Source organism: Nerophis lumbriciformis, linkage group LG05, assembly GCF_033978685.3.
Source record: "Nerophis lumbriciformis linkage group LG05, RoL_Nlum_v2.1, whole genome shotgun sequence".
NCBI classification, from domain to species: domain Eukaryota; kingdom Metazoa; phylum Chordata; class Actinopteri; order Syngnathiformes; family Syngnathidae; genus Nerophis; species Nerophis lumbriciformis.
The window spans coordinates 53981861-53997391 of record NC_084552.2 but is presented as its reverse complement, the minus strand read 5'-3'; the positions used below and the strand labels follow the sequence as shown (position 1 = coordinate 53997391).

The window sequence follows — 15531 nt, the reverse complement described above, 5'->3', positions numbered from 1 at the left end:
AAAGTAGCAAGAAACACGTCAATAATGAATAAAGCAAAACATGTTCTAGACCAGTGTTTTTCCAACCTTTTTTGAGCTGAGGCACATTTTTTTCATTGAAAAAATCCGGAGGCACACCGCCAGCAGAAATCATTTAAAAAACGAAACTCAGTTGACAGTAGAAAGTCGTCGTTGCAATTGTTGGATATGACTTCAAAGCATAACCAAGCATGCATCACTATAGCTCTTGTCTCAAAGTAGGTGTATTGTCACCACCTGTCACATCACGCCGTGACTTATTTTGAGTTTTTTGCTGTTTTCCTGTGTGTAGTGTTTCAGTTCTTGTCTTTTGCTCCTATTTTGGTGGCTTTTTCTCTTTTTTTGGTATTTTCCTGTAGCAATTTCATGTCTTCCTTTGAGTGATATTTTCCCGCATCTACTTTGTTTTAGCAATCAAGACTATTTAAGTGATTTTCATCCTTCTTTGTGGGGACATTGTTGATTGTCATGTCATGTTCCGATGTACTTTGTGGATGCTGTCTTTGCTCCACAGTAAGTCTTTGCTGTCGTCCAGCATTTTGTTTTTGTTTACTATGTAGCCAGTTCAGTTTTAGTTTCGTTCTGCATAGTCTTCCCTAAGCTTCAATACCTTCTCTTAGGGGCACTCACCTTTTCTTTATTTTTGGTTTAAGCATTAGACACCTTTTTACCTGCACACTGCCTCCCGCTGTTTCCGACATCTACAAAGCAATTAGCCACCGGCAGCAAACCTACTCATATGGAAGAGCATTACACGGTTACGCTGCCGAGCTCTGGACACCACCGATACACAACAACGCCACATAATTTGCAGATTATAATTACTGGTTGTCAAAAAATATTTTAATCTAAATAGGTGAAATCACATAATCTCCCACGGCACACCAGACTGTATCTCACGGCACTCGAGGCACAGTGGTTGAAAAACACTGTTCTAGACCAGTGGTTCTTAACCTGGGTTCGATCGAACCCTAGGGGTTCGGTGAGTCGGGCTCAGGGGTTCGGCATAGGTCAAGACACACCCGACTCATCGTGTAAATAAAAACTTCTCCCTATCGGCGTATTATGGATACGGCAACAGCAGAAGTCAGACTGATTTGCAGGTGTGTAATTTGTTGTGAGTTTATGCACTGTGTTGGTTTTGTTCTTTGAACAAGGTGATGTTCATGCACGGTTCATTTTGTGCACCAGTAATAAAACATGGTAACACTTTAGTATGGGGAACATATTCACCATTAATTAGTTGCTTATTAACATGCAAATTAGTAACATATTGGCTCTTAACTAGTCATTATTAAGTACTTATTAATGCCTTATTCGGCATGGCTTTATTATAACCCTAACCCTCTAACCCTGGCCCTAACCCTCTAACCCTAACCCTAACCCTAACCAAATAGCTCTAAATTAAGTCTTTGTTACTTAGAATATGTTCCCCATACTAAAGTGTTACCAAAAACATATAACTTTGTCTTGAATTTGAAAAAAAAAAAACATTTTATTTTTCACTAAAGAAGGGTTCGGTGAATGCGCATATGAAACTGGTGGGGTTCGGTACCTCCAACAAGGTTAAGAACCACTGCTCTAGACCAAAAATCACTTCATATTCTCTACTGCTCGCTAGTGTTACCATATCTGAGTTATTGTGCAGAAATATGGGGAAATAACTACAAAAGTGCACTTCATTCATTAACCGTGTTACAAAACAGATCAGTTAGAATAATACATAATGTTGGATATAGAGAACATTCAAACCCTTTATTTATTCAATCAAAAATACTGAAATTCCACGACATAGTTAATTTGCAAACAGCTAAAATTATACACAAAGCAAACTATAACCTGCTACCCAAGAATGTACAACAATTATTCTCAACAAAAGAAGAGAAATATAATCTTAGAGAAAAATTGTATTTAAAACATTTGTGCGCACGTACAGCACTTAATACCTTCAGTATATCAGTATGTGTAATTCAATTATGGAATGGATTAAGCAAAGAAATCAAACAATGTACTAATATAATCCACTTCAAGAAACTCTTCAAACTTAAAGTGTTTCCAAAGTACAAAGAAGAATCATGATAAACATTCTGAATTTATTTCATCCATCCATTCATTTTCTAGATAATCTGATTCATCTCACCATATGAAATAGAACTTACCTCACTCATTATTATTTATTTAATTTTTAATGTTATTACTTATGGAGCATATTGTGAATAAATTGAGAACAGGAAGTGAAACGTGTTAGCAACTGCTTTGTAATGGAAAAGGGGTAGGATTAAATAAGCTTTGCTTCTTCCTACTCCTTTTCGAACATGTTGAATAGAGAAACTGGAAGTTGTGATGTATTATGTTGTATGCTTGCATGTTCCAAATAAACTCCAACTCAGCTCAATTCTGCATAGCAACAAGTGGTCGTTGCTTGGCAGAATACGTGGGGCATATTTATAAACAATACAAAAAAAGAGTTTGTGTACGTTAGTCACCTTTGACCACTAGGGGCTGAGGTCTTGGCTGCCCCACACAATGAATAACAAACACAAACAGAAATTAAATGAAATACTTTTTATGGATATAGTTTATTTTAAAGAATAATAGTTTTTTTTTAAACATTCATATTTATAGACCTCACCAGTCAAATACATGCATGGACACACCCAAGCACAAGCAAGTGTGTTCAATTTGTTATGACATTATTGATTATTGGTTTATAGTAGGGCTGTTAAAATGAACATGTTAAAGGTGTTTGATAAAAAAAAAATAAAAAAAAAGGTGTTTAATAAACCTGTTTAGTGTATATAGTACGGTATACAGGTAAAAGCCAGTAAATTAGAATATTTTGAAAAACTTGATTTATTTCAGTAATTGCATTCAAAAGGTGTAACTTGTACATTATATTTATTCATTGCACACAGACTGATGCATTCAAATGTTTATTTCATTTAATTTTGATGATTTGAAGTGGCAACAAATGAAAATCCAAAATTCCGTGTGTCACAAAATTAGAATATTACTTAAGGCTAATACAAAAAAGGGATTTTTAGAAATGTTGGCCAACTGAAAAGTATGAAAATGAAAAATATGAGCATGTACAATACTCAATACTTGGTTGGAGCTCCTTTTGCCTCAATTACTGCGTTAATGCGGCGTGGCATGGAGTCGATGAGTTTCTGGCACTGCTCAGGTGTTATGAGAGCCCAGGTTGCTCTGATAGTGGCCTTCAACTCTTCTGCGTTTTTGGGTCTGGCATTCTGCATCTTCCTTTTCACAATACCCCACAGATTTTCTATGGGGCTAAGGTCAGGGGAGTTGGCGGGCCAATTTAGAACAGAAATACCATGGTCCGTAAACCAGGCACGGGTAGATTTTGCGCTGTGTGCAGGCGCCAAGTCCTGTTGGAACTTGAAATCTCCATCTCCATAGAGCAGGTCAGCAGCAGGAAGCATGAAGTGCTCTAAAACTTGCTGGTAGACGGCTGCGTTGACCCTGGATCTCAGGAAACAGAGTGGACCGACACCAGCAGATGACATGGCACCCCAAACCATCACCCAACCATGCAAATTTTGCATTTCCTTTGGAAATCGAGGTCCCAGAGTCTGGAGGAAAACAGGAGAGGCACAGGATCCACGTTGCCTGAAGTCTAGTGTAAAGTTTCCACCATCAGTGATGGTTTGGGGTGCCATGTCATCTGCTGGTGTCGGTCCACTCTGTTTCCTGAGATCCAGGGTCAACGCAGCCGTCTACCAGCAAGTTTTAGAGCACTTCATGCTTCCTGCTGCTGACCTGCTCTATGGAGATGGAGATTTCAAGTTCCAACAGGACTTGGCGCCTGCACACAGCGCAAAATCTACCCGTGCCTGGTTTACGGACCATGGTATTTCTGTTCTAAATTGGCCCGCCAACTCCCCTGACCTTAGCCCCATAGAAAATCTGTGGGGTATTGTGAAAAGGAAGATGCAGAATGCCAGACCCAAAAACGCAGAAGAGTTGAAGGCCACTATCAGAGCAACCTGGGCTCTCATAACACCTGAGCAGTGCCAGAAACTCATCGACTCCATGCCACGCCGCATTAACGCAGTAATTGAGGCATAAGGAGCTCCAACCAAGTATTGAGTATTGTACATGCTCATATTTTTCATTTTCATACTTTTCAGTTGGCCAACATTTCTAAAAATCCCTTTTTTGTATTAGCCTTAAGTAATATTCTAATTTTGTGACACACGGAATTTTGGATTTTCATTTGTTGCCACTTCAAATCATCAAAATTAAATGAAATAAACATTTGAATGCATCAGTCTGTGTGCAATGAATAAATATAATGTACAAGTTACACCTTTTGAATGCAATTACTGAAATAAATCAAGTTTTTCAAAATATTCTAATTTACTGGCTTTTACCTGTATATTCCTTTCTGTCTTGAAGCTCTAAACTCGATAAATATAACACAAAAAAAAGATATCTAATCATAATGAATCACTGTGAATATTCTGATGGAACATTTTAATTATTTGTCAGCTCGAATTGAAGGACATTCTTTGACTGATTTAAACACGGGTCATTTTTGTACGGGAAAAGCAGCAATAGCGCCACCTCCTGGATGAAGTGTGGCACTGCTCAAATGCAACAATCTCAAAATGACCATCAAACGTTTATTCGAAGTAACTTTTTGACTGGTGTGTTTTAATCTTATTTCTCCTCAGAATGAATGCGCCAAGAGAATCAATGTAAGCCCTCTACTGCCGTGTGACAAAGTCATCTCCGAGTAGTGAGGCCTTCGTGACCTTCTGAACTCCTGCGTGGTGGAACCTGCCGGAAAACTGCAATACGTACAGCGACCAAATGAAACATATAAGGAACACACATGCTTTCTGCTCTTTTCGTTTGTAAGATCTTTAAAACGGTGCTTTTTAAAGACCAAGCACATTGCTTTTTTTTTTACCAATGCAGTATAAGAAAAAGATTTGTGAATGCACAGTGATATGTAGCCATTAGAAGTTTGAAGACAAAAAGTATTTTTAATTAGAATTCAGAAATGGTTTTATGTAGTTTTTATATATATATATAAAATCCTGCGCGTTGTTGCAAACAATACTTCAAGTGCCTTATTGCAAATAAAGCCCAGTTTCCTAAAGTTGGTCGGAACTATTTTTGTATCCTTTCAGTACACAAAACCAGTACACCATCAATGCTTATTTTTTATAAGATCGAATTCAACTAAGGAGGTCATACTGTAATGTGAGGCTTAACCACTAGATCAGGGGTCACCAACGCGGTGCCCACGGGGCCGGGTTGCCCGTAAGGACCAGATGAGTAGCCCGCTGGCCTGTTCTAAAAATAGCTCAAATAGCAGCACTTACCAGTGAGCTGCCTCTATTTTTTAAATTGTATTTATTTACTAGCAAGCTGGTCTCATTTTTAATTCTAAGAGAGACAAAACTCAAATAGAATTTGAAAATCCAAGAAAATATTTTAAAGACTTGGTCTTCACTAACTGACAAAGAAACCGATAACAGATTTGGTGTCCAGTTCAAAGTGTGACATGATTTATTTAAAAAATTGAGAGTTAATTAGTTTAATTAATTAATTTATTTATTTATTTATTTATTTATTTATTTTATTTTTTATATATTTTATTAATATTATTTTTTAATTTTCCCCTCCCTCAGGGGGGGGGCTCGGCGGGGCGGTTGCTGGTTGTTCCATCTCCATCGTTGGGGTCCCTGCGGGTGGGGTGGGTGGTTCCCGTGGCCCTGTGCCTGGGTGGTCCTGCGGCGGCCGGTTTGGGTGGGGTGGCCGGGGGCTGGCCTCGCCGCGCTCTCCGGGGGTGGGGGGTGGGCTCGTGGGGGCCCGGTTGCCGGTGGGGCGGGGGCGGTCTTCCCGTCCGGTTGCGGGGAGTCTCTGGGTCCCTCGGGCGGGGCGTCTCGCCTTTCTGCCCGTGTGGGGTGTGGTCTCTCGCTGGCTTGGGGTCTGGCTGTCCCCTGTTTTTCTCGTGCCCTGTCCTCTGCCGGGTGCGTCTGTCTGCGGCCTGCTGCTGGCCCTTGTGGGCGGTACGGTGGGTCGGGCTCTGGGGTTCCTGTCGCTGGCCGGCTTGGCTGCGTGGGGGCGGTGGTCCCTGGTTCCCTGGGCACCACGCCTCCTGTTTGTGGGTTGGGCTCTCGGGGGTGATGGGGCCGTGCTCTGGCTCCCACGCACTCTGGGAGTCGAATGTATTGTACATGCAAATTCACATATGCTCACATACGTACATAGGTACCTACGCTCCCACATACATACACAAATACAGTACATATTTACCTACCTAATGTTCGTACATCCACACGCACATTCAATATACAAACATACACATACACATACTGTACATATACATTCACTGTACAAACACATATACACATTCTGTACATATACATTCATTGTACAAACACATATACACATTCTGTACATATACAAGTACATATGCATACTTACACTCATGCACATAATCACGTTTCATCAAACATATATTAACGTTGTTGCCCTAGGGTAAACTGGGTGTAACACATGGCACACTGACAAAGCTTAACCTATTGTGACTATAACAATCTACAAGGTTAATGTAGGTTGCTTCTCTTTCTCCCCCTCCATTTTTCTGCATTCTTTCGTATCTCAAGTTATCATTACGTATATGTATTGTTGCATTTAAACAACTGTATTGTTGATAATAAAGGTAAATTATTGGTATTGTTCATTATCAATAGCGCTATTTCTATTGGTATTTGTATTGATCCATTTGTAGTGTAATAATGCTCATTGTTATTTCTGTATTATTTTTTATTTTTCGCTAACTGCTTATTTGCTATTACTTTTACCATCATATTTGTACATGTCATATTTGCTGATGTTGCTCTATTGTTGTTGTTGTTGTTGTTTGCTGTTGTTGTTTTTGTCTCTCTGTCTAATCCCCCTCTTGTCCCCACAATTTCCCCCTCTGTCTTCTTTTTTTTTCTCTTTCTATCCCCTCCTGCTCCGGCCCGGCTGCACTAAATGATAATATAAATACATTTAATAAAGTCAAATACAAATAAGGCAACAAGAGAAGTATCCTACACTTCTCTTTTGTAAAGTAAATCTGAACAGCCGACATGGGCATCTACATCAACTATATGATTTGCCTGAGAAGCTGGACAGGACATAAAAAAAAATTAAAAAAAAATAAAAATTGAGAGTTGACTTTTGTATTTTACATGAGTTATTATTTGTACAAACACGGTGCAAAGTAATTCATGATTTGTTCAAAAATGTGGCTAGCTAGTTCAAATGGGATATTGTGATTTCACAAGACTGTCTTAGAAGTGATCATTTGAAAATGTTCAATTTGAAAAATGTGCACTTAGAGAAAATATAAAAATAAAGTGTTGCATATTGATATTTATCTGTTTTTATATATATTTATTGTGAGAAATCATTAAGATGATCAGTGTTTCCACAAAGATAAATATCATTAATCATTAATAATAACATAGAGTTAAAGGTAAATTGAGCAAATTGGCTATTTCTGGCAGTTTATTTAAGTGTGTATCAAACTGGTAGCCCTTCGCATTAATCAGTACCCAAGAAGTAGCTCTTGGTTTCAAAAAGGTTGGTGACCCCTGCACTAGATGAAGACAAAGTATGATGGAGCCTTGCGATTTACTACACGGTGACAAAACGACTACACTATATTTGGGCTGTCTTCGACTCGAGCAGGCGTGCCAAACATATGGCCCGCGAGATTAGTTTGCGAAGTATCAAAATGAGCCAAAATTTTTGAATGAAAGAAACTGCTGTTCTAAATGTGTCCACTAGATGTCGCAATAGCAATTATTTGTATCTTTGTAGATTATGCTACATATGTAAAAAAAAAAAAAAAAACTGTAATTTGATTTTGATATTATTTTTTTATCTTGATAGATTGAAAATGAGCACCAATGAGTTGACTGATGAACATTATCACATAATTTATTCAGAAAGTTTAAATAATGACAAATAAAGATAGAATGCTATGTAAGTGTAAAAAAACAACAACAACATTGTGATTTGTATTTTTTCAGAATGTGCTTGTTCTATTTTTTAAAGAAAGAAAACAATCTGAAGTTGTCTTTATTTTAAAGTTATCGTACTGTGATTTTACCAGTCCGGCCCACTTGGGAATAGATTTTTCTCTATGTGGCCCCCGATCTAAAATGAGTTTGACACCCCTTGACTATAGTTTTCATAGTCAAGCATGATTCGTTAGATTTTGCCCTTTTATATTTGGTAAATCAGTATGTGAGCAAGAAGACAGTTGTGCTATTTATTGATTGATTTATCTATTAGTTTATATATTTTGAATAAACTAGAATATTAGATTATACTAGTCTAATCTGATTTTTCAAAAAGGAATTATTTTATTTTGGTGGTCTGTGAATTACTTAAAGGATGTAGTATCAGATTGTGTAAATGTGGCGTGTTTGACATTTAGCTTAGTTCACTTTTTCTCAGCGGCTCTTTTCTCTGGTTAGTTTGTGGGACGCGAGAGAGGAGCTCGTTTCAACCAAAGACCGGGAGCAGGTGGGTCCACATTTAAAATCCTTTTTCCAAATTCCCTCATTTTCGTATCTATATACAAGCTTCATAATATTTAAGAGAAACATTTGATGTATATCTTAAAATATTGTCAGTGGCGTGCGCTAGTTAGTTTGTGTGTGTGTGTGTGTGTGTGTGTGTGTGTGTGTGTGTGTGTGTGTGTGTGTGTGTGTGTGTGTGTGTGTGTGTGTGTGTGTGTGTGTGTGTGTCACTACCCTTCAGAAAGGAAGAAAAAAAACATGCAATAGTTAAGTTTTGTCTCCAGTCAGTGATCCCCGTTACTAGAGGCGATATGGCTCGGCTGGTAGAGCGACCGTGCCAGCAACTTCAGGGTTGCAGGTTCGATCCCTGCTTCCGCCATCCGAGTCACTGCCGTTGTGTCCTTGGGCAAGACACTTTACCCACCTGCTCCCAGTGCCACCCACACTGGTTTAAATGTAACTTAGATATTGGGTTTCACTATGTAAAGCGCTTTGAGTCACTAGAGAAAAGCGCTATATAAATATAATTCACTTCACTTCACTTCACTACTACTGTTACCATGGCAACCTGCAGCATTAGCTACTGACCCGCATCCTGGGAGTGCAAGCATGAACATGCAACCTCGAAGAGTCCGCCTGAAACCGTGGCTTCTGGCTCAAGTGGACAGCAGCCGATTCCCCGGTCTTCATTGGCTGAACGCCGAGCGCCGACTTTTCCAGATCCCGTGGAAACATGCGACACGTCACACGCCAACATGTGAAGATGATAACACCGTCTTCAAGGTCTGAGGGTATTTTTTTTATTGTCAAAGCACAAATCTTCATTCAGAGTTAAAATTTAAAACTTGAAGAGAAAAAAAAAAAAACCTTGATGTTGTTTTAAGTTTCACTTCTTCAAAAATCAACTTCCTGTTTGGCTGAACTACCGTCGTGGTGACTTCCTAGCTTCGATTTTTTTTCTCTCGCATGCCTTCAGTTGAAAAGCTCTCTTTATGACGCCCTGTAGGCGTGGGCTCTTGAAACAGGAAAATTCCAGGAAGGCGTGGACGAACCGGACCCAGCCAAGTGGAAAGCCAACCTTCGTTGTGCGCTGAATAAAAGTCGAGAGTTTCAACTCAAGTTTGATGGCACCAAAGAGATGCCAGTCGAAGCCTATAAAATTTATGAAGTTGTTAGCACGGGTAAGGACGAAAACACGTTCTAGTGCTTGTCAACTTCCTGCACCAAAGAAAATGTTCATTACCATTTGTTTCTTTTTTTCAGATGCCACAGCAGATGACGATGAGGTAATACGTTGTCAAAATAAATAAGAGTATTAAAAACAAACGTCCAGAGAGACCTCAAGGTTTTTGGTCATTTGTTCGGTGGCACAGGGTTTTAGTGCATGTGCCTCACAATACGAAGGTGCTGAGTAGTCCTGAGTTCAATCCCGGGATCGGGATCTTTCTGTGTGGAGATTGCATGTTCTCCCCGTGACTGCATGAGGTGACGACTTGTCCAGGTTGCCTGAATGCAGCTGAGATAGGCACCAGCACCCCCCGCGACCCAAAAAGAGACAAGCGGTAGAAAATGGATGGATGGATGGATGTTTCGAGGGTTTGATAAAAACCGAATCAATTTTTCTGATCTTGACACCCAAAAATCTTAACATAAAACAGTTTTACGGAGAATAGTTATCATTTATACACAGAAAACCATGCAAAATGCTAGGGATGTTCCGATCAATCGACCGCCAATCAGTATTGGCCGATTTCCTTGAAAAAATATGTGATCGGCCAATGCCGATTGCGTAACGCCTTTCAATGCTGATCACAAAAGCCGATCCCCTCTGGCAGACACTGTAATTTTTTTTGTTCCCCTAGTGCAGTGGTTCTCAAATGGGGGTACGCGTACCCTTGGGGGTACTTGAAGGTATGCCAAGGGGTACGTGAGATTTTTTTTAAATATTCTAAAAATATAGCAACAATTCAAAAATCCTTTATAAATATATTTATTGAATAATACTTCAACAAAATATGAATGTAAGTTCATAAACTGAACATCAAATCAAGTAGGCTATTCCATTCATTACAATGCAACAATGCAATATTCAGCGTTGACAGCTAGGTTTTTTGTGGACATGTTCCATAAATATTGATGTTAAAGATTTCTTTTTTTGTTAAGAAATGTTTATAATTAAGTTCATGAATCCAGATGGATCTCTATTACAATCCCCAAAGAGGGCACTTTAAGTTGATGATTACTTCTATGTGTAGAAATCTTTATTTATAATTGAATCACTTGTTTATTTTTCAACAAGTTTTTAGTTATTTTTATATCTTTTTTTCCAAATAGTTTAAGAAAGACCACTACAAATGAGCAATATTTTTGCACTGTTATACAATTTACTAAATCAGAAACTGATGACATAGTGCTGTATTTTACTTCTTTATCTCTTTTTTTCAACCAAAAATGCTTTGCTCTGATTAGGGGGTACTTGAATTAAAAAAAAATTCACAGGGGGTACATCACTGAAAAAAGGTTGAGAACCACTGCCCTAGTGGACTAGCAGATATCTGCATTGTGGAAGATAAACTACATTTTTTACAATCACTGTAGAACTCGAGGACGAGGCTAAACATGTTACACAGCGAGTAAGAACAAGCAGGAGTAGACAAGAAGACATGCTCGTCACTAAGCCAGCTCAGCAGCTAGCTTGAAACGACACAATAAATAAGTGCTTAGTAAACTTTAAGAAGTACAGATGGAAGTGTCTACTAACAGGAAAATGCATACATGTAAGGGGAGGCCGGATCGATCCATATTCAGAACTAGTCTAAATATTGTGTTGATATTGTTACACTGCCAATGGCACTCACCAAAAATAAATTACAAAAATACAGTTGATCGGTGACGAAATCAACAGCATAAAACCATGATCGGAACCCCCTATCGAAATACATATGAATGAAAAGGATGAAGGAAGGCTCATGCCTTAATTGTTTGACCAGACTTACCTCAGCAGCGTGGTGCTTTCAGTGACACTCTAGAAACACGGACTCTCAGGCCTTGGTGGGCGTTCATCTGACTATTACTATATGCACAATCTTTCTTTGGTTCCATGGTGGCTTATTTTGTATCTGTAATCAACAGCTGTGTTTTTGGTGAAAAATTTGTACCAAAACCGAATAACACTAAAGTCGGTGCGTATGAAAACCGAGGTATCAATAATATTTGATTTGGCTACATCTAAACTTTAAATTGTGTTTCAGATACCAAATCTGACAGAGCTGACAATAAGTGAGTAAAAGTTATTAATGTCATAGAAATACAGATGATGTTGTCTGATACAATGTCTTGTCAGATCCCAGGATCGGTGACTCTGGCTCTTTCACGTCACTTCCACCTCCCCCCAGTGATGTGAGCCAGTTTTGTGCCTCCACCAGCGAAACATTTGCGCATTCTCATCCACTAACCTCTGAGCCAATGTTAGATGGGATGAACTTAGATCACACCCCGAATGAGGCGTGTGCTGTGGTCCAGGGTCATGTCGTAGACCCTCCAAACCTGCTCAGCAGCATTCCATGTGAGTGATGACTTTTGAGATCGAGATTAAAAGTTGTCATAGGATCTGCAGGAAAGAGGAATGTGTGTTCATTATGCTATCTAATTGGACATTAATAGCCAGAACAAAACTTTAAAGCAGTGTTTCGTTTTGTGTTGCCGCAGTAACTGATCTGGATCTTAAGTTCCAATACCGCGGCCGGGCAATGGGTTCTCTGACTGTCAGTAACCCTCAAGGCTGCCGGCTGTACTATGGACAACTAGAGCCCAACCCAGAGCAGGTGGAACTGTTTGGACCCGTCACCCTACAACAGGTCCGGTTTCCGGGAACTTCTGAGATCTTGAGTCAGAAGCAACGGGAGTTCACAGAAGCCCTCCTGAACGTGATGGATCGGGGCCTGATCCTAGAAATCTGGGAGCAGGACATCTACGCTTTACGCCTCTGTCAGTGTAAGGTGTTCTGGTCTGGACCAGGTGTGCCTGATCAGGGCCAACCCAATCGGTTAGAGAGGGAGAGGAGAGTCAGGGTTTTCAGCCTCAACGACTTCCTGCAAGGTGACAAGCCTAAGAAACTAAAACTTTGATCAGATTTGAACTTTTGTGTAATACATTTCCTCTTCAGGACTGATCTTATACCAGAAGGGTGAAGTTCCGAATGCCCCCCCTTTTGAGATCTGCTTCTGCTTTGGGGAGGACTGGCCTGACATGAGACCCAAAGAGAAGAAACTCATTGTTGTTCAGGTTGGTGGGAGGAGCTTAGGTCAGGTGGTTAAGAATGCGATGATCCAATTGGTTCCTGATTCAACATCACCTTTCAGCATTCACATGTAAAATGTATGAGAAGTGATTTGGTCTTTTTTAAAAAAAAACATTTTATGTTTCAATAACTTTACCTGTTGAAGCAAATGAAGCTTGTTTGAATTTAAAGAAGACCCCATCTTCTCCTCTTTAGGTGGTTCCTGTAGTGGCTCGGATTCTAACAGAAATGTTCTCCGGAGAGCAGAGCTGGTCCATTGACAGTATCCGACTGCAGATCTCAATCCCAGATGTGAAGGACCAGACAGTGGAGCAGTTTAAAGAGCTTCAGAGACTCCTCCAGAGTCAACATGTCCACGCGCACTGGACTGACACTGTTCCCTAAAAAACATCCAAAGCCCTAAGAACTGGTCCCGGGGAATCAGGTGCTTAAGGCATGACTTAGAAAACCCCAATCGCCCAAGACAGTTTTAGCTCAACTGTATTATGCTAATGTTTGTACTAATATTGATTATCAAAGTTTGGTCCAAATATGAAGGTTTGTTGGCGTTTGTCCTAAAAATTTTCATGATGCTTTAATATGTTAACCTATGTTTTTGCCTGCATTCAAAGACTTAAAACATACATTTTTTACAGGTTTTGCTCAATGGCGCTTTTCTGTTAGTTTTGTGTTCATGTTGTGCATGTTGTAGTGCCCTCCCTCTGTGTGTTTTGCTAATTTAATGAGTGGTAGCTATGCCAGGTGTATGAGAATATTTCAGTAACTATAAATTGTATGATGTACAACCAGTAATTCCAAATATTCCAAAATGTACGATCATTTGACTTTTTAGCTTTTAGCAAACATTGCACCCTGCACGCCACCTGATGTTGTGCATTGTCTTTGAAACCAGGTGGGGGCGATGTTCTGCCAGTGACAGCTTATATTGAAGGTCAAACTGCATTAGTGTTTCTTAACCATTGTTGGGCAGCAAGCAGCCCCTTGAGGCGATCAAATGTGGTCCGTATGGGCCGCAGTGGTACTCAGCTGTGATACACTTTTCCACCAATTGTGGCAGTAATGACAGTATCAAATAATCAGAAGAAGTCTGGAGCTAAAGTCACAACATTTTCATAAGCACAAAAAATATGATTAAAGTTATGAAGCTACGTTTTCATTTGCACTTTCATTTTATTCACAGTTTATTTAGGAAATAGTATTATAATTTAGCTAGAATTTATTTATTTTAGGACTGTGTAGTGGTAAATTTCTTTTAATTTTAGTTTTGTTTGAGTCCCATTCTATGGAGTATATTTGATAAATATTTTTTTGTTTAACAGCCTGACCTAAGCCCTGATAATAATCTTTGATTAACACTTGGTTTCATATCATTTGACAAGGTTGTAAACTGTAAGTAGATAAGATATAATTATTGAATACAATTCAAATCGAGAGTCCATCCATCCATCCATCCATCTTCTTCCGCTTATCCGAGGTCGGGTCGCGGTCGAGAGTAAGATTTCTAATCCAATGTTAATATTTAAGTGGGCCTCGGGCCCCTCTGTAGTGGAAAAGTTGTGACACAAGGTCAAAAAGGTTAATAACCCCTGATAAAAAAACTATACTATAAATTGCAATAGTAGTTCAATATAAATGGTCATTTCTCACTGTAACAATTGATTCTAAGCAACAGCAAACTGGGTATCTACGATTATGTTCCTTAAAGTACCATGATTTTAAGATTCTGGTATGATAATTTGTCATTTCCCATCATGCAACACTGGTGAGTAGACAGATAAGATTTTTTTAGTTAGATTAAATACAGGTCTAGAGTGGATTAATTTATTTTAACCACAATGAAATATTGAATTTAAATAATTATTAATGGTGTTTAATTTGCATGAGAAAAGAGAGTAAAGAAAGATTGTAATGTATACACACCTTACATGTTTTTAAACACTATGAATGTTCATGCATCTGTTTTTCTAAGCAAACATTTATCCACATTAATGTGAACCTGTAACGATTTTGTGTTATCATTGTGCTATTTTAAGCTGTAAGGGCTTCGGAGCAAAGAAAACTCCTTACTGCAGCGTGTGCATAATATTTTATGTTCTTTGACTGTTCTATTGTGTTATTATTTTTTTTTCTTTTCAAAAAATTCTCATGCAGGGGGCCAACGTGTTGTTTATCGTAGGAAATGTCAAATGGGCCAGAAATAAATTAATTTTGAAATAGTTAAATGAATGTGTCATTGATTAATAACCCGTCCACTGATTTTGACGGCTGGGTTTGACGGATAAAATGAATTAAAGAAGCTGCCACACAGGTTCATTAAATAACTATTTAAATATTTCATGAAATCGTGAAATAATGATTAACATTGTGAAATAAATATTTAAATGTTTAAATATTTAAATCATTAATTTAAAAAATGAGATTATTAATTAGATAGTTAAATAAATTAATGCAATTTACATTATACTAGTTCATGACACATTCAATAAGACATACATTTTTTAAATATTTTTGTAATTTATTTATATATTTCAGGCAATGACATAAAAATAAAAATAAAAAAAAGTACAAAGTTGACAACACATAATATAAATTAATATAGTGCAAAAGGTAATGTATAGTATGCAATGCATGATTGTCCAGTTTTGCCTGAAA

At 38.6% G+C, this 15531-nt stretch overlaps 2 protein-coding genes across 3 annotated transcripts in view; both read left to right on the top strand.

The window, feature by feature from the left end:
• Nucleotides 1-5149, top strand: part of LOC133606089 (uncharacterized oxidoreductase YjmC-like) — a 29580-nt gene extending 24431 nt beyond the window's left edge. The window contains exon 11 of the mRNA XM_061959654.1: nucleotides 4719-5149. Within this exon, the coding sequence (XP_061815638.1) occupies nucleotides 4719-4784 (66 nt within the window). The 3' untranslated portion in view covers nucleotides 4785-5149. The remainder of the gene's footprint in view (nucleotides 1-4718) is intronic.
• Nucleotides 5150-8517: 3368 nt separating this feature from the next.
• Nucleotides 8518-14028, top strand: irf5 (interferon regulatory factor 5). 2 transcript variants are annotated; one of them, XM_061959652.1, is made up of 9 exons: nucleotides 8518-8583; nucleotides 9154-9362; nucleotides 9586-9760; nucleotides 9843-9865; nucleotides 11831-11858; nucleotides 11923-12144; nucleotides 12288-12677; nucleotides 12745-12863; nucleotides 13075-14028. In XM_061959652.1, the coding sequence occupies exons 2-9, from the start codon at nucleotides 9189-9191 to the stop codon at nucleotides 13261-13263; spliced, it is 1320 nt and encodes a 439-aa protein (XP_061815636.1). In that variant the 5' UTR covers nucleotides 8518-8583; nucleotides 9154-9188; the 3' UTR covers nucleotides 13264-14028. The 2 variants fall into 2 exon arrangements, with proteins under 2 accessions (XP_061815636.1, XP_061815637.1); XM_061959653.1 differs by having other exon boundaries at nucleotides 12745-12956; nucleotides 13075-13207.
• Nucleotides 14029-15531: the final 1503 nt, after the last annotated feature.